General features: G+C 32.8%; 2 protein-coding genes across 7 annotated transcripts; one reads left to right on the top strand and one right to left on the bottom strand.

Moving 5' to 3' along the window:
- The first annotated feature begins 7,988 nt into the window (after positions 1–7,988).
- Positions 7,989–17,252, top strand: LOC125830393 (protein MLN51 homolog). 6 transcript variants are annotated; one of them, XM_049509584.1, is made up of 12 exons: positions 7,989–8,679; positions 9,924–10,026; positions 10,118–10,350; positions 10,434–11,272; positions 12,976–13,081; positions 13,401–13,526; positions 14,144–14,202; positions 14,431–14,476; positions 14,599–14,630; positions 14,745–14,812; positions 16,747–16,808; positions 16,930–17,042. In XM_049509584.1, exons 1-9 carry the CDS (start codon positions 8,216–8,218, stop codon positions 14,624–14,626), a joined length of 2,004 nt encoding a protein of 667 aa, XP_049365541.1. In that variant the 5' UTR covers positions 7,989–8,215; the 3' UTR covers positions 14,627–14,630; positions 14,745–14,812; positions 16,747–16,808; positions 16,930–17,042. The 6 variants fall into 6 exon arrangements, with proteins under 6 accessions (XP_049365541.1, XP_049365537.1, XP_049365542.1 ...); XM_049509580.1 differs by having other exon boundaries at positions 14,599–14,669; XM_049509585.1 differs by having other exon boundaries at positions 14,599–14,669; positions 16,747–16,834.
- A 1,755-nt stretch (positions 17,253–19,007) lies between these two features.
- On the bottom strand, positions 19,008–22,016 carry LOC125830429 (deoxypodophyllotoxin synthase-like). The gene is made up of 3 exons (XM_049509624.1): positions 21,616–22,016; positions 20,706–21,030; positions 19,008–19,406 (listed from the first exon to the last, which is right to left on the bottom strand). Exons 1-3 carry the CDS (start codon positions 21,996–21,998, stop codon positions 19,167–19,169), a joined length of 948 nt encoding a protein of 315 aa, XP_049365581.1. The 5' UTR covers positions 21,999–22,016; the 3' UTR covers positions 19,008–19,166.
- Positions 22,017–24,270: the final 2,254 nt, after the last annotated feature.

Below are 24,270 nucleotides of genomic sequence, written 5' to 3'. Positions count from 1 at the left end.
ATGATAAAAAAATTGCGTTGTACATGTTCTCTATCTCATCAATATGTATTCTTGCTCTGACAATATAAATTTGAAAAAATTTGAATAAATATACTTCAACGAAACTCTTTCTTCATTCTTTTTTTTGTATGAAAATGATTTTTACGTTTGTTACGGTGGAATAAGTGATGGTTATGGTAATTTCTGTTGATAGGATCGTGATTGTATGTTAGGCTTAAGTCATCTGCAGCCCCTTAAAGTTGTCCGCATATTTCACATAGACACCTCAACTATGACTATTACCTATTGAACACCTAAATTGTTCAAAAAGTATACCTATTAAACAGTAAATGTTGATGTGGCAAAATAAATGATTGCCACTTCCGCTGAGCGTGTGAAAAAAATCTTAAATAATGTTTTATTTTTATTTTTTTCAAAAAAAACTTAATACTTTTTCTTCTTTAACTGCCACTTGACATTTAAATAATTAATATTTAAAAAAATATTTTTAAAAGTACTACTAATTCTTTAAAAAAAAAAAAAAAAAAGAGCCCCCACCCCACCCCCTTTAAGTCGTCATCTTCTTGAAGACCAGTGCACTCATTTTTTTTCTTTTTCTATTCTATTTCTTTTCAATATTTATTAAAAAATAAAAATTGAATCAACTAATTGAATTAGGAGGGAAAAAAAAAAGAACATCAGGCCGAAAAAAGTTAGACGATCAACGTCCATCTCGATCACCTTCGAACAAATATTATAATTCAAATTAAAATGTAAATCCACTAAACTTATCAAAAATAATATCAGATTGATTCGATAAAATTAATTTAGGTCCTTTTGATTTCTCGTTGTTATCGATTTCAAGACGATTGACAGACTCTCTTTCTTCATCACTCTTGTATCAGTCTCTTTGAATATCTCTCTCTCACGTATTAGGAATAAAAATAATTATATAAGCAATTAGCAAAGAAATTAAATTTTGTCCTTTGAGAAAGAAAATCTTGCTAGGAAGAAGATGAATAAGAAAGGGAGTTGGGGTAGGGTTGGACGAAAAATTTATTTGAAATCATTTTCATTCTTTTTTAACATAAAATTCTTTTTTTCTATAATTGTTGTGCTCAACGCCACATGTTATCTTTTAATTTGTCATTTTGCCACACCACAACAAGTGTATTACATACACTTTATTTTTTTTTTACTTATTATCAAAAAATGTCTAATAGGAACAAGTTTTAAATAGATAAAAGTGTTCAATAGGTACTAGCCTTAGTTGAGGTGTCTAAGTGAATTATGCGGACAACTATAAGGGGCCGCATGACTTAAGCCGTCAGATATATGTCATATGTAGGCTTAAGTCATCTCCGACCCCTTAAAGTTGTCCGCATAATTCAGTTAGACACCTTATCTAAGACTTGTTCCAATTGAACACCTTTTTTAGTTAAAATATATACCTATTGAACATTTTCTGACAATCAACTAAAAATAGAGAGTGAGTGACATACACTCGCGGATGATGTGGCACAATAACCAATAAAAAAAGACATGTGGCATGACCCATAATAACAATTAAAAAAATAAATTAGAAAGAAAAATAAAATAAAACTACTTTTTTTGCCCAAAAAAAAAAGATAAGAAAAAGAACCTTTCTTCTCCATTTCTTCTTTGCCATAGCACTCACCCAACCACATCACCTCCATACACATAGAGTTACTGCCAGCTAAAACCACAAACACTTCGATAATAATCGTAATTCCACTTTTTCTCTCTCATTTCACACAAGGATTTTTTTCCCCCACCCATACACCTGCCCCCTCTCCTTTATTCTAAAACCCATCAGCATTGTTGTGACATTTCTCTAAATCTCACCTTTTTTTTTTCAAACGTCAATTCAGATTCGCATATTTCTTTAATTTCTCTACGTTGTGAGTTCTTTAGGGTTTGAATTCTTTAACAATTTTAAGAAAATAATTTTAGATTTGTATTAGTCTTGCCGGAAAAATGGTGTTTCACCGGAATTATTTTTGACACAATTTGATTATTATATTTTTGATGAAATTCTCTTCTACAACTCCAAGATAATGACGATGACATTGAGAATGGCGGAATAATGCTAGAAAGAAAGAAGGAGTATATGGGGAAGTGTGGCGGGGGATGGTGGCTTAGGAATTTGGCCGGTAAGAATCCAGTTTCTCTTTTAAACAAAAAAATGAAGAAAAAAATGTGGAACCAAAACAAAGTGTAAATCTTCTAAATTGACTGAAGAAGACGAGTGCTCTGAAGAAGACGATTGTTGAAGGGGTATGGGGTTTGTTTTCCTTTTTTTATTAAGAAATTATTGTTGAACTAAATTATTATTAACTTTAGTTATTTAGTTAATGTATCCAGGTTTCAAAAAATTACAAAATTAATTTTAAAAAATTAAAAATAATAATATTGGGATCTATTCATGCGCTCAAGGACAGTGAATTACACTTTTCTTGCCACATAAGCATTTTGTGTTTAATGGATATATGTTTTGAACAATTTAAGTGTTCAATTGGTACAAATCCTGATTGAGGTGTCTAAGTGAACTATGCGGACAACTTTAAGAGGTCGCCTATGACTTAAGCCTTGTGTGTATGCCACTTGTTTCTCTTGTGTATGCCATTGTATTTCATATGTATGTATTGTATGTCTCATGTATCACATACATATGAAATACAATGATAGAAGAAGTTGAGGAAGCCATATAAGAGGAAACTCCAGCGAAAAAATAATTTCGATGAAAAAAACTAGCAATGAACATAGTTATTTATTTTTTAAGAGAATTTTGTCAATTTTTTAGTATATGATGTTAGATGGTGACAAAACCACCACTATGGACTGTGAAAAGGAAGTAGCAAGTAATGTCAACGATAAACGGGGTAGGATGAGAATAACTATATGTAAGATTTATGCTAAAGAGAAAATAAGGATGGAAGAAAATCTCCAAAATTTTCAATTTGTTAAATTTATAAGAAAAAAGATAATCTTATAAATTCCTAATTTTGTGAAATTCGTTGAAGTTGTATAGATTTTGTAAAGCTTTTGTTGCTAATTTTTGAAAGTGAAATAGTATTTTTCATTATAGCAAATATGAGTTTATTTCCATATATCTCTGTAATTTTTCTTAAATAGAACGTTTTCTTACTTGACTCAATAATCACATAATATCAACCTTTAATAGTATAAATGTTAGTTGTCCACAAGATAAATGTAATAATTTAACTTTAAAAATCAAGTTTCAATGCATTATTTTAGAATTTGAAACTTTGTGTAGGTCATATTTATCATTAGAGACTTGTTTGAGGGGTTCAAGTTGGTACTCGAAGGGTTTAAATGAGTTTTGAAACAAAAAAATTTCAACTAGGCTACACCTTTTTTTTTCTTCTGATGCAACGTTGTTTCGATATCGTAGAGCATTATTGATGTATTGATTAATACATATATTTTAAATTTTAAGACTTTTTTCACCTAAATAACACTTTTTATGAATTTATAAGGTTATTTATCACTCGAGATGATAAATGACACAAATTCTAAGCCAATTAGATGCGTAATAGAGAAAAATTAAAAATTGAGAAGTTGAAAACTTAATAAATGAATTAAGTCACCATTTTGGATAAATTGATAAGAATTGAGGTTTGAAAGTTCTAATAGGTTCGAATGATGATTTAGGACTTAGGTAGATGGTTTGAATAAGTCCCATGAGATAAGAAGCGATTCAGATATTTAAGTTAAAATCTAGTTAAAATAAAACAAAAAGTTGACCACGATTAAATATGTGCTTAGACGATCATAGTTTTGAGTGTTTTAACATGTTCGTAGGATATATTAGGAGTTATTTGCATATTCGATTTATATCCCACATAATTTAGGTGGTTTTGCGTACTAGAACAGAATAAGGGAGACACCAATTTTTTCTTGAAAAAGTCTTGCTAGAGATTTTTAAACAATTCTTTTTAGCCTTTAATATTCACTTGCCGTATCAAGTGACACAGAGAAAGAAACTAAGAACATTTTTTTTTTGCCTTGTAATCGACACATAAGGGTGCTTGAGATAATCATTTCGACAAGATAAGGATCAGTTACGTGTGTCTCATGTATCACAAATAAAGAACGAAATAAAATGAGTCTAATCAGTCATTTCTTGGTCCCGTTGAGGGAGAAAACTCTTCTAATTATGTAGTTTCTGGTGCAAGAAATTGTCTTTCGTGGTCGTGAGCTAAGATATCGTATTCAAAAAGAGATGATGGGGTGACTGAGCATTGCACTCCCAAGGGACACGATCCGCATAGTTCAAATGGCCAGGGGTTCTGTAACACCTTAGACTTTGAATAAGGCTAAAAAAGGGTAACATGCAAGTTCACGAACCCAAAATGGATCATGGACCCTTCATGACACCCTAAGCGGTCCGTTTTAGGGGTGTACAAACCGTTTAGGGCATGGTGGCCAATCGTCTAGGGCTGCCAAGGTGGGGGTCACCTAGACGACCCATGGTGGCTTGTACGGTCCGCTTAGGGGTCCGTACAAGTCACCCATCAACTTTTAAGTTTTGGGTCAAATTCAAACGACTATATCTCTCATCACAAAATGAATTAGGTGGCCAATGGCCTATCCAATTAAAGGTCTTTGAGTCCTCTTTCCAATGCCACCGAGTTTGCCTCATTTCGAGTTTGGAGTAAAAAGTTACTCCCATTTTAGTGAAGCCCTATCGGGCAGGTGAAGTTTCACGACTGGCTATAGGGCCTTGAAGTGTTTCACGGACCATGAAGCCTAAAATGGTCCGTGAAACCTCCCTTTTAAGGCACCTCGTCAATTTTTAAGCTGGGTTCGTTTGGTCTTTTCCTTATGTGTTTGGTACTTAAACTACATCGTTTTAACTCCTATTCTAAGCCTAAACCACGAGGTTTTACACCTAATTAAAGGCTTAGAAAGTGTTAATCAGTTATTTTACGTTCATTAACACTTCAAGTCATTAGAGCAAGGTTCTAAGAGGAGAAAATCTATGGTTCAAACATTCTTCAAGTATGGGTTCAAGCATTCTTCAAGTTTCTTCAATTTCGCCAAAGAACTTCGTTCTTCCAGGTATCTAAGACTATTCTAATGTTGGACTAGTTCGTCCTCACGCCCCACATCTACTTTCAAATTAGTAATAGAGTAATCTAAGGTTCTATTCTTAGATTTGAGTATTTTTGATGAGTTGATACTGAGTTCTGAGTTCTTGAGTTGTTGATTATTCAATTCCTATTTCTAATCATTGAATTGTTGTGCATTGTGTATTGCGATTATTGAGTTGATTGTTCATGTCTATTTTCAGCCTATTTTTAAGTATTCATTGAATTCTTAGTGAGAATTTTTTAAATAAAATATTATTGTTTAAACTGAATTTTGAGCAAATAAAGAGGAGTTTGAGAAAGAATGTAAGGGAACTAAATATTTCTCAAATGTTTCATTTTTATATGAAGAAAAAGAGTAGACTTTTTTGAGAAAAATGAAAAGAGTTTTCAGAAAGATTAAGTACAGAGCAATTACCTCTTAAAGAGGCCCTTTTTTAGTAATTATCTCAATCCAAAATGTATTTTTACATTGAGCAAAGAGAAACCTTGTTTTCTAAATGAACAATGAGTTTCAAAGACATTTTAGAGCAGTTACCTCTTTTAAGAGGATAGTTTGAACAATTATCTCAAACAAGAGAAATAATATGTCTTTATACATTTGAGCAAGAGTATATATTATTGAGAGTAGTATTGAGCACCAATATGGGGTGAGAGTTCAGACAACTCACAATCCCCATAAATCATGTATTGTCAACATGGGACAAAATCTTACTTTTTAGATGAATCCTTAGTACCTTCGGGCAGAGCTTAGTGGATCCACTTAGTTGAGAGTTTCTATATCCTTGCACGATATATGATAGTTCTGGCAGCGTGAACAAGACGCTATATCATCATGTAGCTCATAATGATGGTTGTCGGTTAGAGAATCTCCCAATAGAGTTAAAGTGTATTTTAAATATATCACTTATTATGTTGAAATTCAGAGATGAGAAAATATTTTGTAATATTAAATGATTTCATTTCTTTAATTCTTTACATCTAGTTGAGTTTATGTTATATCTATTGCAGTCCTTTCATTCAATTATTTCGCCTTGGGTATATTACATACTCGTGCATTCAATGTACTAATGTCATTCGATCTGTATCTTTTATGATGTAGATACAAGTGTTCAGGGTCATCAATAGGCATTTCGTTGAGATCACTTTGCACTTCAGATAGCTTTGGTGAGCCTCCTTTCTTTTCAGAGAATTTCACATTTATTTTCCGTTATTGTTGAATTGTCGTGGGTCTTGTCCCGACATCTATCCTAGTATTAGAGGTTTCATAGATAATTAGAGTTGAGGAGTTTCTCAGTACTTTCTTTCCTTGAAAGATTATTTTGCAAATTACTATTATTATTGCAAATGAGTATTTTCAGATAATAGTTTGTTTAAGCCTATTATCGCTTGGGGCTAAAAAATGGTTCTCGAGTGCCAGCCACGTCCAAGGTTCCATGTTCGCGAAGTGGGATCTGTGTGCAAAGAAGGGCATAATCAAGATTTCTTGTTTCGAACATATTTTGGAGCACTAAACTTCCGTTTAAGGAGTTTTTGGAAGAATTTTCACGATTCATCATGGAGGTAAGATTCTGACCTTCATTTTAATGATTATTCATGACTTACGTTATAGCAATTTAATTCATGAATTGTGTTGCAAATTAGGGATTTTGATCTCATATTTAAAAGAAGAAAAAAAATGAAAACTAATGTGATTAGTTATGGGAGAAATATGTGGTAAAAGATCCTTGTATTATGATAACTCAATTTTGAAATAAATTTTAGATTTAATCTCAAAAGTTTGGAGTTGACTTTTTGACGTGATTAACTTTCATCATTATATTATGGGTATTAATAGTTACGTATACTCATGCATAACTCGTATTTGAATATATTGGGAGCCCTAAAAAAGGTAAAATAATTATGTGATTTTGCTATACTACCGATCGAGATAAGTTCAACTCTAAAACTCTGATAGAAGAAATGTCTTCATAATTAAATGATAATAAGGGTTAGAAATAAAGATAATACCATATATGAGGTGATAAGCACCTACACTAATATCAAGTGTCAAGTTTGAATACATATTCAATTATGTGATGACTTTTATAATTATTTGACATTATTCATACTCTGAAACATACTTGTTAAATTTATTATTGTGTTAATTAATTATGTGCTTAACATCTATTCAAAAATATCGTACACTTGATGATAACTGTCTCGCATGAATTCTTTTGTATACTTTATATATTCCTTTTGTAAGCATATGAAATTCATATATGATCATGAGGACATTCATATTCTTTTATTGATGATGTATTTGATTTATGCTTGATGAGATCTGATTTTGAATGAAGTGAAGACAATCTTAGTCTTCCACGTCAATTAACTTAGTTGATAATATAATGAAAAATGATACCGCACTGATATATGAATGACACAATGATTCTTTATGTGTCATGGTCTTCGTTATACCTATTAGAATTGGTGTGTATAACGGGTTCATATAAAATACAAATATGACTATTTCATAGCATCATATTTCATCTTTATTTGACTTTGTTGAATTCACCTATATACTAATGTACTTGTCCATACTGGAATTTTTTTTTTTTTTAAAAAAAAAAATCAAATTAGTCCAAGAACATTTTTTTTAAAAAATTAATAATTAAAATTCAAAATAACAACAATGTAGACCAAATGTAGATTTTTTTTTTGTTTTTCATCCGATGTCCAAAGCCCACATTAAAACTTCGACTAAATTCAAGTTGTGCACTGCAAGGCCCATTGCGGGACCAAATGTTGAAAATCTTACTCCCTCTATATATATAAAGTTCGCTGACGACTGGCGAGTGACATCAGTAGCCTCACTCTATAACCCCATCATTATCCAAAAAAAACCCAATCTTTTTTTCAAAACTTTAACCTAACCCTACCATTTTCAGACTCCAAATTCACTACGCAGAGCCCCAAAAATCTTAACTCTCCTTCAAATTCTGCTCTATTTTCGATTCAGTGTTTTGGTTTTGGATTCAATTGCTGATAAAGATTTGTTTTTGAAAATGGTGTTAGTGTAAAGTGCTTCTGGAGTTTGATTTTGATTTGTTTGTTTGTTTGCGATGACGGGAACGGGAACAGGAGCAGGAGGAGAAGATGTTGATTACGAGAGCGATCCGGAGGAAGCGATGCTGTCGTTGAAGATGAGGCGGAGAGAGGCAAGTGATGATGAGGACGGAGGCGGAGAAAGTGAAAATACTGAAAAGCCCTTAAGGAGTGTTGATTCTGATGATGAGTCGGAGGGGCAAGGTGCTGCGGCGGTGTATGAGGATGGTGATGAGTATGTAGAGGAGGAGGAGGAAGAATTGTACGGGGAAGTTGAGGCTGTGGTTGAGGAAACGGCTGAGGGAGTGAAGGAAGTTGTGGAGCAAGGAGGAGGTTCTACTCCAGGGGTTGTTGATGGGAATGAACATGATTTGCTGCAGGAAGAGGAGAAAAAAGAAAATGAACCCTATGCTGTGCCCAAGACTGGAGCTTTTTATATGCACGATGATAGGTTTGGAGACAATGTAGGCGGGCGACAGAAGTAAGTTTCACTTTAATTGTGATAGTTCAGTTTAATATGAATTTTTGAATTGAGAGAGAGTAAATTAGTGTTTGTGGTATATGTTTAAGTTGTTTTACTGTTGATTTAGTGAAATTAATCAATCAACTTGCCTAAATCCCAAAGTAGTTAGGTCACCATTCATAATGTTATTATTTTGGACACCTATACCTTGATTAAGTGTCTGATTTTGCAAAGGTTTTAGTTAAACCTCTGCTGAAAGGGGTTGTGTCATGCCCTACACAGCATGGATTGGGATATCGGATGATTGAACAAATCCTGTATAAAGGATAACTATACCTTGAGACTTGAGTCTGTGTCTGATTTTCCTATAAAATTTGAAAGCCTATCTTCTGGTGGAAGTTTTCGAAAACACAAGCTAGTTACCTTCTTGATCGCATCCAAGTTCCAAGTTTGGTTGCTTTTCCTTTGCTCCCTTTGTGGTTTCCTGATCCAAACTGCAACAGTCAACAAAAACCTCCTTGAAAAGGCTTAAAGAGGGCCATCTGGTTTAACACTGCAGCTGGCTATATGCATAACAATGTGCTTTATGTGTGTTTCCCTTATTAAAGATAAACCTCTACCACACTTTTGTTACTCCCTCCAGTTTAGAAATAATTGATGTTTCACAAAACCAAGAATGTATTTAATTCTTTTTCCCAAATTTACCCTTGACACATTCTTAACCCCAATGATAATGATAATTATGTGAACCTAAAAAGAAAAAACTATCATAACTAAGGGTATTTTACAAATAAAGCCTCTTAATTTTAGGAATAAGTAAATTTCTTAATCCATGTTCCCAAGCCTAAACATCAATTATTTTGGTCTGGAGGGAGTATTAACTAATTCATTCTGCTTTGAGACAAAGACTAAAAATATAGTGATCTTTAGGTTCCTTGACTATCTTCCCCAGCCTCTTGTATGAATTAACCATTGAAGGAAGAGAAATACCTTGAAAGGGAAGTGCAGTCATTAATTTAAACAAAAATATGTTTCCTTAATTGCTTGCACATATTAGTGTAATTGATAATGCTTCTTATCTTTCTCCCAAAACCCATCCTGTTCACGTCGTAGTTGTGCTGAATGTTGTAGGTTGTAATTATGATTTATTACTCCATTTAACCATTAGTAAGTAGACTTCATTTATTATCACTAGTTTATGTCATTGTCTCATATAATCATATTATTTAGGCAACTAATCATGAAAAAAATACTTTGTTTAGGCGAGTGTCTGGCGGAAGAAGGTTATGGGAATCAAAAGATGATCGTAAATGGGGCCATGACAAGTTTGAAGAGTTGACTGTGGAGCAGAGGAATTATGACGAGGTGACTGCTTTTATTTATTTGCTATTCATTCTAGCATTATATTTTTCCTGTCTGCTAGTCATTTGCTCACAAGATTTTGTAAAATTCTCAGGATAGGAGGATATCAAGGGGTCGCTATCGAGGTCGTGGTAGGATGAGAGGGGCTGATAGTGGAGCTTCACAAGGAAGAAGACCCAAAGCGTACATCAATGGTAATGATCAGACTAAGGATAATAACCAGAACATTCAGAGTAATCCTTCAAAAGCTATCAGAGGTCGGGGACCAAGGAGGTACAGACCATCTTTTAAGGACAACATTGATGCACCACCTCCACTAAACAAGCAGTAAGTTTCAATTCAACTATTATTCTCATTTTTTCCTTGTGAAGGATCTTTTTCAATTCTTCTTGTCAAATCTAATTTTTCAGATCTGGTCAGTCCGTTGAAAAACCTTCACATTATAGCAAAAATAAAGCATCTGCTTCTGTATCAGATTTAGAAAAAGATGCAGTTACAGCTGCAAATCAAAGGTTTATGTCAAGATTGAATTATGCTTCTCCACCATTTTATCCTTCTGGCTCTTCCAGTAAAGAGACTACAATAACACACAAGAGGGAAATGCAAACTGAGACAAGTAGCCGCAGTGTTCAGCCTTCTCTTTCAGGCGAAAGTGCTGCTTCTGCACAATCAACTGCAATAATCCGGAAGGATCCGAATGATTCGTTTGGCATAAACAAGCTTAATATTGATGATTCTATTCCTGCAGTTGCTGGGAAGCCTTCATCCAGTGTGCAGTTGCCACTGGGGTTGTCTTCTTCAATGAAGTCTACTCATTCCCAGGCATTGAGAGGCCAAGGAAGAGGATTTAATGCATCACCGCATAGGAATTATCAATCGCCTGTGCTCAATAATCAAGTCAATAGTGTTTCTCTACCAACCCAGCTCCACCCTGCCCAGCGATATTCTGCTCAAAGTCGAGGGCAACCTTTTCTGCAAGTAACTGGTCAGCAGTTAGTACAGCAACCGGGTGCTGGATCTCAAGTTTCATCCCCCCCCAAAACAGCACAAGTTATGAATACTTGTGAACCTGGAGAGCTTGCATTTACTTCAGAGTCCAATAAATTAATGAGTTCCACGGTTGCAAAAGGGCAAGGCAGTCTTCAGGGTCCTGGAAGGGGATATGGGGCTCACATTGTAGGTGCACCTGGAAACATGGGTAGTGGTCACAGTAATCAGAAGTTTTCTGGGACTCCAACCTTTCTGCCAGGTAACCCTTTTATAGCCTGCATCAATATATGCTAGTTTGGAACCTATGCGATGGATGAAAAATAAAAAGTGACCAAACAAAGTTGACAGAATCTACATATAGTGCACTTATTTAGTGTGCTATATAAGTTCCATTAACGGACCAGGCTTAACGGCCATTATGGTCAATAGACTTGTATAGCACTAAATAAGTGCGCCGCTATATGAGGAAAATCAAACATGCCCTTTAACAGTTGTTATTAATTTGTTTATTCTTTGTTAGTTTAATTGTTTATTCTTTTGTTTAGTTATTATTTCCAAAGCATGCATGTTCTTTAGCTTTTTTTTTTGATGTGTTAAATTAGTTAGTTGGTTTAATTACTAATGTGTTATTTAGCTATTTAATATTAATGTTAGCTTGTTAGATTAGTTAATGTTAATTTGTTAGATATATTTATTATCAATATATTTAAATACTCAATTAGTTAAAAAATTGTTAATTAGTTGATTAATTTATGGTGAAGATCATTTATTTAATCTGTTTTGCATATGATACATTGTAACTATGAATTAGTTAATCGTCAATTAGTTTAAATAGGGTTGACGATTAAAGGAATGATAAACTTATAACTTACCATAGAAGGTATCAACCATACTAACAAGAAATAGTTGACAAAAAGTGTTTGATAAATGAATACAAATAAAATGAACTTGAAAAAGAAAATTAGGGTTTAGGTCTTGTAGAAATGTACGTACTAATAGAATTATGGTTTAGGTTTTTGAAAAATGTACGTACTAATAGAATGAAGGTTTAGGTCTTGCAAAAATGTAACTTCTAATAAGTTAGGGTTTACATGTCATAACTTCAAGACCTCAAACACCAACAAAATGAACATGAAAAAATGTACGTACTAATTGAATTAGAGCTTAGGTCTTGAAAAAATGTAACTTCTAAAAAAAATAGGGTTTAGGTATTGTCATAACTTCAAGACCTCAAACACCAACAAAATGAACATGAAAAAATGTACGTACTAATTGAATTAGAGCTTAGGTCTTGAAAAAATGTAACTTCTAAAAAAAATAGGTTTAGGTATTGTAACTTCAAGACCTAAAGCACTAACAAAATGAACTTTGAAAAAATGTATGTACTAATAGAAATAGGGTTTTTGGTCTTGAAAAAATGTAACTTCTAAAAAATTAGGGTTTAACTAATTAAGTATTCAACTATATTGATAATAACTTATCTAACAAATTAACATTAACAAATCAACATTAACATTAAATAGCTAAATTACACATAAATAGTTAAATCAACTAACTAATTAACACGCTAAAAAAAGAAATTAGCTAACTAACATGCATGGTTTGGATATAACAATTAAACAAAAGAATAACCAATTAAACTAACAAATATACGACCAGATTTGAAAAATATGGGACTTGTTCTGAAACACTCTCTTAAGCATACTTGTTCAGTAGTGATCTTGTTTAGGCAAGCTTCTTTAAAGTTACATTTCCCTCTTGGAGTGGTTTATGCAGCATGTTGTTTCTATATGCTTTTTCTTGTTCTGTTTAGTAGCTAGGTTTTCTCTTCCATAAGTTATGCTCTAGTAATATCAAGTCCAGTAAGTGTTTTAAACTGGTAATCATATCACTTCTGTTTGTTAAGTAGAGTGATATTTGTACTTTTAAGGAAACATTTTTTTTCTGTAATGGGATTTGCAGTCGTGCAATTTGGAGGCCAGCACCCAGGTGGCGTTGGAGTTCCTGCTGTTGGCATGGCCTTCCCTGGATATGTTGGTCAACCGCATGGCAATTCCGAAATGACATGGTGAGGCTATCTTTACCTAATCTGATGCTAACCTAAATGTCCCCCTCCCCCTCCAAAATAATAATAATAATAACAATAATGAAAAAACAGGAGAAGAATTTGCGTGTAGTGCATGGAGATATTATTGAGTAGGTTCTTTAGTCTTATGCTTCACATTTTGAGGGGAAAATGAATTGACAGCTGTGTGATGTGTAGGATCTCTCTCTCTGAATTCTTGGATTGGATATAATAAAATTCCTGTTCTCTCCTGATCTTAGATACGGCTTTATAGTTTGAGTAACTGGGTGTCACTAGATAAATATTGGTTTGAATTTTTCAGGTTGCCAGTTTTAGCTGGTGCTGCTGGAGCACTAGGCACACAATACTGTTCACCATATGTTACTGCAGATGGTGCTTACCATCCTCGCCCTAGTGGACAGATTTCATCTCTCGGTGCTACTCCAATGTCAGTAGAATGCTTTGCAGATTGTTATGATATGTTGATTTCGTTGTTTTTCTTTCTACTGGCATGTATATGTTACACTCTTGGTCAATGCAGTTATTCTTGTTCCTTTGCATTTTCTCTTTTATTTTTTGCTCATACTCATCAGTAACTTGTTTTCAGTATAACACAAGTTTGACTTTTATCATGACTTTTGCATTAAATTTCACATGAGAATACAAGGAGTTAGGACAAAGTGACCCAATCAGAGTATTTACTTTCGAGTCCAAGCTTGTTCTTATTTGTGAACCCAAAAGAATTTGGCAAATCTATGAATACAATTCTAAGTATTCAAGGGGTCTATCATCCGTTTTGGCACTTTTTGAAAATCTGAGTGAATCTTTCATGTCAAGAGTGTGCTATCTTAAAGAGAGTTCTTGTGCCATGTTTTCCCAATGATAGTTAAATGTCTGTATATGATTCAGCATCTGTATTTATTGGCTAACTTTTAAAAAAAAATTCTACACTTTTAGAGTGATTGCTTGGTTCTTAGAAGTGCTGTAGCTATAGATGTCCAAAGTAGTGTTTGATTATAGACTTACTAAGTTTTAAAGAAACATTACATTACTTCCTGTCTGCAGCAAAGAGAATAAGACAAGTAAACCAAATAGTGAACCGATGCCCCAACAGACTCCGCCTGGTAAGAACCCTTATCTGTTACTTTGTTCAATTAATATTTCCACGAAGCTTGTGCTACGGAACTTGTATTCAGAAACAGCCTCTCTACCTCCACGAGGAATTGGCAAGGTCTACATACAATCGACCCTCCCTAGACCCCACTTTGTGGGATTCACTGGGTATGTTGTTTTTGTGCTATGAAACTTCTCCTGTAAATTATTGATCTTGTGTGCCCCTATTTCATTACCAGAGTTCACAAATGATGACTTCAGACTGCGACAGAAGAATCCTCGCAGGCAAGCTCCACTTTTTATTGCTGAAATGAGACCATCATATTTTAAATTACTTTTTCAAACTGCTGTTTTTCATTGGCTTCATTTAGAATGTTGAGTTCCTTCAATCTCTATCTTCTGTGCAGATATACAGAAATGAAGTTTGACCAATGAGATGGTTACGTTGGTTGAAGCAGTTTGAAATAAGCAAATTAAGGTCAAAATCTACAGTTGAATATTCCATCTCTAGTTGGATGTTGCGAATCTCTTAAAGAAGCTTGTGGTGCTGCAGCCTTCTCTCTGGTCCTTCGTTTTCTCCAAAAATGTTGATCTGGAGCATGGTGACATCTCATGTATTAGGTGTGCTTTAGTTAATGATTTAGCTCCCAGACTTCAATCTAATTGATTTTCTTATTCTTTGCAAATTGTCCGGTATTTTGAAATTTCCAGAAAATATCATCCTTAAAGGGCCTGCATAATAGCCTTTGATAAACTAAAAAAGGGTTTGCATTACTATTGTAAGACTTCATTTGTTTTCACTAAGATTTAGATGTCTGAATCTGAATGCATATCTGAATGATAAGATATTGTCTCTAGATTTGAATTCTGAATGACTAAGACTGTTTGTTTTTCAACATTCGAATGTACACGATTTATTTATATGTACATAATAAATATACAATTCAAGTAGAAATTAATTGTATATTTAAAATTAATAAAATAAAATCATTATTTAATAAAAAAATAAAAATGAAACACTTGTGGTTGCTACTGATAGTGGAGATAGTTTGCAGTAGTGGTGATGATGGTAATAGGCTAATAATTGTTGTTGATGGCTAGTAATGATGGTGGTTATAGTTGTGACGTGGGAGTTGGGTTGGTGTTATGGTGACCTAAGTTGCTTGGACTCTTCACTTGGTGCCGCACCCGTGTTGACACGACATGGGTGTGGGTGTGGGATCCTTGTCCGATTTGGTCAATAGATTTTGGGTACTTTGACCAAAATCGATGGGGAAAGTCTGGACAATTTTAATGATTCCTATAATCTATACAAAAGCTAAGGTGAAATTGAAGGAAATGGAATACTTTTTATATAGAAATTTCTATGTCACTCCTTTTCCTTTTCCTTTTCCTTTAATCTCCTTCCAGGATTCTCCTCAAGTTCTCCACATAATATCTCATATTCTAGGTTTTATAACTCTCTTTTTAGATATTTTAATTATTTTTAGGCGAATCCCCGCACCCGTATCCATTACATGGATCCATATCCCTGAATCTTAGAAATTAGATCATGAAGGATCCGACCTCTAGATCCGCACCCGTATTAGACACCCGCACCTGAGTCCGAGCAACTTAGATGGTGACTGTCACAGTGGTGGCGATTGGTGGTGGTTGTAATGGTGAAGTTGGTTGATGTTAGTAGTTGGTGGTGTTGACGGTGGTGGAAGAATGTGTGGTGGTTGATGATGTGTTTATGGTAGTTGACTGTGGTACTAGTTATGGTGATGAGTGTGGTTGGTAGTAGAGATTGACCACAGTGGTGGTAGTGGCTGATAGTAGTGGTGGAGGTGAATGAAGAGTTTATGGTGGTTGTTGACAACAATGCTAGTTGTGATGCCAGAGTTTGCTAGTAGTAGGAATTGACTGTAGTGGTGGTAGTGGTTGGTAGTCATGGTAGAGGTGGTGACATCAATGAATAATTATAATAATGGAGGAAGTAAGTGTGCTTGCAACCGACAGTAATGGTTAGCAACGGTTGGTGGTAGACGACTGTAATGGTGGTGGCAGTGGTGGTTGTAAAGGCATAGGTGGTTAGTGATGGTGGTTAACAATGGTGGTGGCGGTGGTGGTTGTAAAGACATAGATGGTTAGTGATGGTGGCTGGTGATCATAGATGGAGTGATGGTAAATATTATCTACACAAGAAGACTTCTTAATGATATTAAAACTCTGTTCTAGATCTTAATGATTAAGACCTGTTCAGACCAATCAAGTGCTTAAATCTTAATTAAAACAAATGCACTTAATGGTCTAATTTGAACCATTCAGATTCGGACTTGCATTAAAAGTGCAAACATATGAGGCCTAGATCTCCTTATCCTCCAAAATCAACATAAGCAAGAAAAAATATTTACTAAACACAAAATTCATGCAACGTTTTGTTTTGGTCTAGCTTTAAAGGGGGGTTGTATCAAGAGTACTTTACGTTACATTAACTCTTGCAACTTCAGATTCTCATTTGTTTGAACCTATAACCAGTTATACCATTCTGATTCTGGATTTTACGATCCCAGGTTTGCATGACAATTGCCTGCTCATGCTGCTTCACTTTGGAAGATACTCAGCAGCTTGACAGGTGGTTGTTATCTGTTTAAATATGTGGTAGCATTACAAATCTCATAACTTCATACTTTGGGTATTGTTTTTATCTAAAAATATGAGTGATTAGTTGTTTTTGTCATATATTTTTGACTCAGGTTCTTGTGGCATGGTTTCTCGGCATTGGCAAATGATTAAATGAAGATACTGGTGAAGGGTTCAGAAGTTGTGCAGCTGCTTTCTAGTATATATAAAAAGTCTCTTCTAAATGTACTGCATCGGGTCTTTATGGGTTTTCCGTTTGCAGCTCTAATTAATGTTGTTACTGCTAGTCTAGTGGATACTTTTTAAGGTTTGGAACTTACTGTTTAAGTCAGGAGAGAGCATAGCTTGCTCAGGTGTTGGGTGATAAATTTTCTATTAAGACTTTGGTTTGTTTCTTATTTGGTACAATGGTGGAATTAGTAATCGTCCTTGCTAATAATATTACTTTCTATTCCAGTGTTGGGGGCAACCACATTGGAAATTTTCAGTGTACAGCGTGTATCCTCTTTGAACTATATTCGATGGTCAATATTTCGTCGTGTTAGTTGTAATTCATACTAGTTTCTTCCCAAAATATGTTATGCTGCTCCTTGTTTGTTCCCTGGTTTACGAGATTCAGTTAAGTTTGTATGTATTAAATCACCAGGTTAAATTAAAGTTTTTTTTTTTTATAGCAAGTTTATTTTATGTTAATATGGCATGGCCAATTAATTGTTTTGGTTAGTCGATTCCGATGTTCAGAACATACATGTTGTAATGAAGATGTTGAGGTGGTTGTGTGTGGACATACAAGGAGCAATACGATTAGGAATGAGGATATTCGGGATAAGGTGGGAGTGGCCTTCGTGGTGGATAGAATGAGAGAAGTGAGATTGAGATACATAGTCAGTGACGAGGTGTGAGAGCTTGGTTCTAGTTGGTATGAGTAGAGGTAGGTTGAAGAAGTATTGAAGAGAGGTGATTAGGCAAGACATGATGCAACTTTAAAGTTATCAAGGGTATGGCATTAGATTGGAGGATGTGGAGGGCACATGAAGGTTAGTAGGCAATGAAGTGTTGTCTTGCTTTCTAAGGGTTTAGTCTTGTTGGTGTTTGTTGTTATACTAGTGGTAATAATATAGTTCTTGCTTTTGATATTTATCATTGTCGGTTGTTTATTGTGTTTCAATTATCACATATTTTGTGTTCTTGTTCCTTTCTAGTAGGACTTGTTAGTTCCTGCGTTTTATATGAACTGCTTACCTTGTTAGTTGCTATATTTTCTTATTCGTTGTATTAAGATTTTCCCTCCCAAAATTTCACTTGTGAGATTTCATCGGGGATGTCAACACTTCATCTAAACTTAAATCCTAGTACAGCGTTGATGAAGATGCTAGCAAGTGTAGCCATGCAACAGTGTGTTGGTGCAAAATTTATAAATAACGCAATTTGTACCTGAAGTATAACTTCTTGCTTGTACCTAGAAGTGGCAAAATGGTAATTTATATGGATATCCACTCATAAAATTTATAACTAACGCAATTTGTCCCTGAAGTATAACTTCTTGCTTGTACCTAGAAGTGGCAAAATGGGTAATTTATATGGGTATCCACTCATATTTATCCATTTTAAATGGGTTGGGTATCCAACTCATTTAAAAATGGGTAAAAACGAGTAATATTCATATTTACCCATTTAAAAGTGGGTAGTTAAATGGGTAAAAGATGTTCATTCATAAAAGAAAGAAAAGTGATTAGAGGTGGGTGGTAAAAAAAAGTTTTAAAATTTTTTTTTTACATTTTTTTTGAGATAGGGGGAAGGGGGGCAGTAGGGGGGGGGGGGGGATGGTAACTTTTTTTTATGTTTTTTTATAAAAAAAAATTAAAAAAAATTCACAAGTTGTACCGAAGGGTGTGTCCTCGTGGTAAATGAAGTGGTGGAGAACTATGAGACCTCATGTTCAAAATTTAACGAAGATAAATACACTAGGTGATTTTTCCCATTTGTCCTAGCCTTGGTGGACAAAGTTCTCTGATATCTGTTGCCAGTGGGAGGTGACAGATATTCAGTGAAATTTATCAGAGTGTGCAAAAATTGGTCCGAACATCACACAGAATACACAAAAATTGGTCCAAACATCACGATCATCAAAAAATAAAATAAAAAGAGTATTGCTTCTTGCTTTGCTAGGAAATACGAATACAAACACAGATAACACAACCATTCACGAAACTTTATTTAATTCAAGCACACAGTAAACTCCAAAGTTGAACATAAAGATAAAAATAGAAATGATAAAAACAAGCAGCATGAAATCACAAAGAACAACATATAATGAAGGAAAATACATAACATAGATCATAAATATTTTTCAAACACCACAATAAGCTTTTAAGGGATCTTTCTCTTTAGAGCCATGTGTTCCACAATATTTGAGATATTGAAAGTTATTAAATGACTTGAATTGCTTTGGATTCTCTTCATCAATTAACTCCTCTGGTACTTCAATTGTCCCTCTCATAAAAGAGAACAATGCTAGTGAATACTTATCTTCAACTCCTTTCATAATCACTCTGTGTATTGGTGCATATACCCTACCATTGCTCCATGCCTGTCATCACTCAAAATTTTAAGTAGTCTCTCAGTCTCAATTTACGAGACATCATTTTACCAGACACAAAGTTTAAAGAAGAAACAAAGATTTTTGGTCTAAAACAAATCTTAGACAGTTGTGTTGTTATAGATTATTTCATTAATTAAAGGTAAAAAAAGAGAAAATTTAAAGTTAAGTTGTTTGTGATTATAGAAAAGTGATATTCTTCTTTGGATAAACTAAAAAGAAAAGTGTGTCCACATAAATAAGGACGGAGGGAATTGTTAAATATGTTAAGCAAATAATAAAGGAAATTCCAAAAAAGAGAGTCTTGATTCAAAATACAAGGGTCAAACTAACTAATGTTCGATGTGAATTCAAATATAGAATGTTTAATTTTAAATTTTATTTTTTTACACATTTAGAAACTATTTTAGAAGTACTATAAGTTACAATAGTTATCACTTTAAAATATTTAGAAAGTATATAAAATAATTATAATTAAAGAAAATATCATTTGATTATCCAAATAGTAATTATTAAGATAACTTTAAAATATTTAGAAAGTATATAAAATAATTATAATTAAAGAAAATATCATTTGATTATCCAAATAGTAATTATTAAGACAATATTTTTGGGATGAAAGAAGTAACAATAATAGTACTACTAATAATAAAAGATTAGAGTGTGTTTTGATATGAATAATTCAAGTAATAAAGATCAATAATAATATCTAATTGCTAGTTGAAACAAATAACATGAAGTTAAAAATTAGTAGAAGATACTGTTAAGGAAAAGAAAATGACTTCAATTCCACTCATAATCGAAGTTATTTTTAGAACTAATCATCTCAATTACTAAATTCGAAATTTAATATTTATACACCAATTTTAACACATCAACAAGAACCAAGCCAAAGCTATTAGATTCATCTAAGCTTGTATTTTTCACCTTTTTATCAAAACTTTTTTAAAAAAAGAAAATTACAAAAATAGTCCCTTATACTTAAGGATAAGTTCAAAATAGTCCCTTAAATTGGTACTTTCTTTGTCCTATATTAGATGAGTATTTCATCACTTACTAAATTAGGATAATATAAAATATTTTTTTCCTATTTTACTCCTACAATTAATTTGACCTTTAGAGGTTTAAACAATTTTTTAAGATGTAAGAATTTCTTTTTCAAAAGACTAATAATTAATATAAACAAAGGATAAAACAATAAAGTTGATCAATCTGTTAATAATTTCTTAATTATCGTGTAAAATAGAAACTGTCCATCTAATACGGAACCGATGGAGTAGTAATTCTTACCGTGAATGGCTCACCAGCTATGATGACAAGAGTTTTATAAGAAGAGGGATGAAAAGTGATCCATTTGCCATCTCTTGTTTGCATCTCCAAACCTCCAACTTGATTAGTGTCAATAATTCCCATAAATGATTTGTCTCTATGAGGTGAATGACCTATACTTTTTTCATTATTTTTTGGGCTTCGATATTTTATTAATCTCATCAAATACATACATGAATGTTTTAGAGCTTCATAATGTTTCTCTATGCCATAACTTTCCAACGTCATGCGGATAATCGTATTGTCCAGTTCAGTAATTAATTTTGAATATGAAATCGATTCTTCGCTGCAATAAATTAACAAACAAAGTTGATGTTGAAACACGAAAGAATTAAAATCTTAAATCAAATCATTATGTATGGATGATATAAATTGTCTAAACAAGAATTCTTGAACAATAAGTAATTGCATTAGATATTCGTGAATCGTGATCAAGAAGTACTGAGTTCTCTTACTACTTACATTACATAAATAATTATTTATTAAAAGTGCTTAATTATTTTACTCGATACACAAAATTAAATACAAAAGACAGTGTTCTAAGGGTACATTGATAAAATAAAAATTCGTGACCTACCAAATATTGTGATTCTCCTACGAAGATATATATATATATATGTGTGTGTTTATTCGGATCACAAGCATCTTTCACTTAAAAATTCCCTCAATTTCAATTTATGTGGTGCTTTTTTGCTTCTCAAGAGTAAATAAAACTAATTTTTGAAACTGAATTAAGTTAGACTAATAATCAACTCAATATTTTAAAATAAAATTCAGACGAAAGTACTACTATATATATTTTAAAAAATTAATATAAGAGTTTATATAAAATTGAATCTGAAAAAACGAAAAGTGTGACATAAATTATTACCAGTATTTACGGACGTTGTCATTTGGCCACATCTTGTTTGCAAAATCCTTGGTTGCATCAATAGTTTCTCCATCGACTATACCAAAAAATTCAGCCAGAGGCATAGTACCAAAATTCCCACTATACCCAAAACCCAAAATATCACTATTATTTTTGAGTTTAGTTTCTAAGGGAAGTTTGAATAACTCCTTGCAATGATCAAACATGGCTTCCCTTAGCTCCGGCATGACTTTCTTGTACACTGCCCCAAAGCAACCGTACTCTTCCAACGCACATCGGATTTCTCGAGACGTCGATAACCATGAGGTTGTGCCACCCCTCAAGGTCTCATCTGTGAACTCAATTATGGGAAGTTTTGGTTCTACTTGGAAAGCCATGGTCATGGACTTGTCTTTTTTCTTTTGGCAATGGAAAGAAAACACAATGTACATACATATATATACAACAAATGAGTAGAGTCATAAGGGGCGGAGCCAGTGTGTTGGTTACAGGTTGGGTCGAATTCAGTAACTTTGATTTAAATTTTAAATTTATAGTAAGAAATGCGTTGAATATATATAAATTGTTTAATTTAAAATCCACAAACTTAAAAGAATTAGAATTTTGAATGTATAAATTTTAAATTCTGATTCCATTTATGCGTTCAATGAAACTTTAGTCTAGAGAGGCGGTGGCGGATCGGAGCCACCTTGTAGTTAAGTTAAAATAACTTTTTATGTATATATAACAAATGTTGTACCTCCTTCAGCTAGTTCGTGTGTCTACTTCTTCAGATTTTGAACATTCCTAATTAAAAATCCTAGCTCCGCTGCTGCAAGAGGGAGGCCCCAGTCTCAACTAGGATAGTACATAGTTACGAGTTCATTAGAATTTAATAACTTTGACTCGAACTGTATATGTGTGTAATTAGAAGGTTCATTTAATATGTACTCCATAATTCCTTGTTCATTTTTACTTGTCCACTATTCCAAAATATAGATTTTCAATTTTCCTTGTCACTTTTAACCTATATATCAAGAAAAAAACATATTTCATGTTTTACTCTTAACATTAATTACTTATTCCCAAATCATTTTCCAAGACCTAATACTAAACATCAATCAATAAGAATAGAGTGGTACATGTGTCAATTCCACAAATGACAAGTAAAAATGAATGGAAAAAATATTTGTGTAATTAAAATTTTTATTTAAAATGTAATAACTTATCAAAAATTCAGTAAGCAAAAAAAAAATCGTAGTTGAGAATCTATAAACTAAAATCTTAGCTCCGTCTTTGATTTCAACTTTGTCTTTTAATACTAGAAAATTCACCCGACGCGAATATATAATAAGGCCGTTGTACTCCTATTTTATTATATCTGGATTTTCCCACATGATCGTATTAAATTTTAATGAATCGTAGGTACATCTAAAAATATAAAAATAAGTATAGTAGCTTTCATATTTTTTTGAATTTATTTTAGTAGATTAATATAGATTGAAGTATTTATTTTCGATACGTATCAAGTATATATTGTATATTAAAGCGTGTTATTTCAAATCAACAAAACACATACAAATTTCCTTGCAACAAATTAACTTAGCGACTACGTCAAAAATGATCTTTAGCGATAATTAATTAACGATAATAACTCAATTACCGTTAAGTATATATTTTTAGCAGCAATTAGCATTCTTTGTATATGTCCCTAAAGTCTTTAACGACATTTGATCTAATGACACTTAACTAGCACTCTTTATTAACGTGTCTATTTATTATAGTGATGTATCCAATATTTAGTGTATCTATGTATAGATACATACTTAGGATTTTTTTTTATAGTTTTCCAGATATATGTGTACGTGCATAAATACATATATATTAAATCTGATATAATTTAATAATGCTTCGACGACTATCTAAAATAAAGTACGTAACAATTATAAGTTAAAATCTTTCAATTCATCCAATAAGAAAAAAAAAACTTGGAATCACTATGAGGAAGAGGAACATCATTGTTTATATCTTCTCAATTACCTTCATAGTATTGCATAGTGACATACGAAAACATATATTTTATGAAACACATATATATAAAAAAATAAAGAGATAAAAGGCCAGCGTGAGAGGGGAGATTAATTCGTTTGAGACAAAATATTTAGGGGCATATACAATATATGATTTAGAGGAATACACGATCCACACACAAAATATATAATTATTGAAACTATCATTGCATTAAATAAATATCACCTATACTAATGTGCTTTTCAAAATTGCTCTAAATTTTATTTCATTTGTCCATTTTTAGTTGTCATGTTTTTCTTTTCGAAAGTCAATTTGATTAATTTTTAAAGTTAAATTAGATTACATTTATTCAATATTTAAACAAAAATTTTAGATATTCAAAAACTATACAAAAAATACTATAATTTCCATTTTTTTACATATCAATATAATGAAAAAACACATCGTAAAATGTTAGTCAAAATTATTATCGTTTGACTCTAAAAAAGGAAATTATGATAAATAAAAGTGAACGAAGGTAGTACATATTTAACCACCCTAATATATACTGATTCCAAATTAAATGTTGTGTTTACTTCATACGCTTAATGGAAAACTAAAATTGCACCAATATTCATATTTGCTTACAAATCAGATCCTTAAATC

Source organism: Solanum verrucosum, unplaced genomic scaffold (genome assembly GCF_900185275.1).
Source record: "Solanum verrucosum unplaced genomic scaffold, falcon-dt-bn FXZP01000228.1, whole genome shotgun sequence".
In the NCBI taxonomy this organism is placed as follows: Eukaryota; Viridiplantae; Streptophyta; class Magnoliopsida; order Solanales; family Solanaceae; genus Solanum; species Solanum verrucosum.
This window is presented reverse-complemented; position numbering and strand designations above follow the sequence as displayed.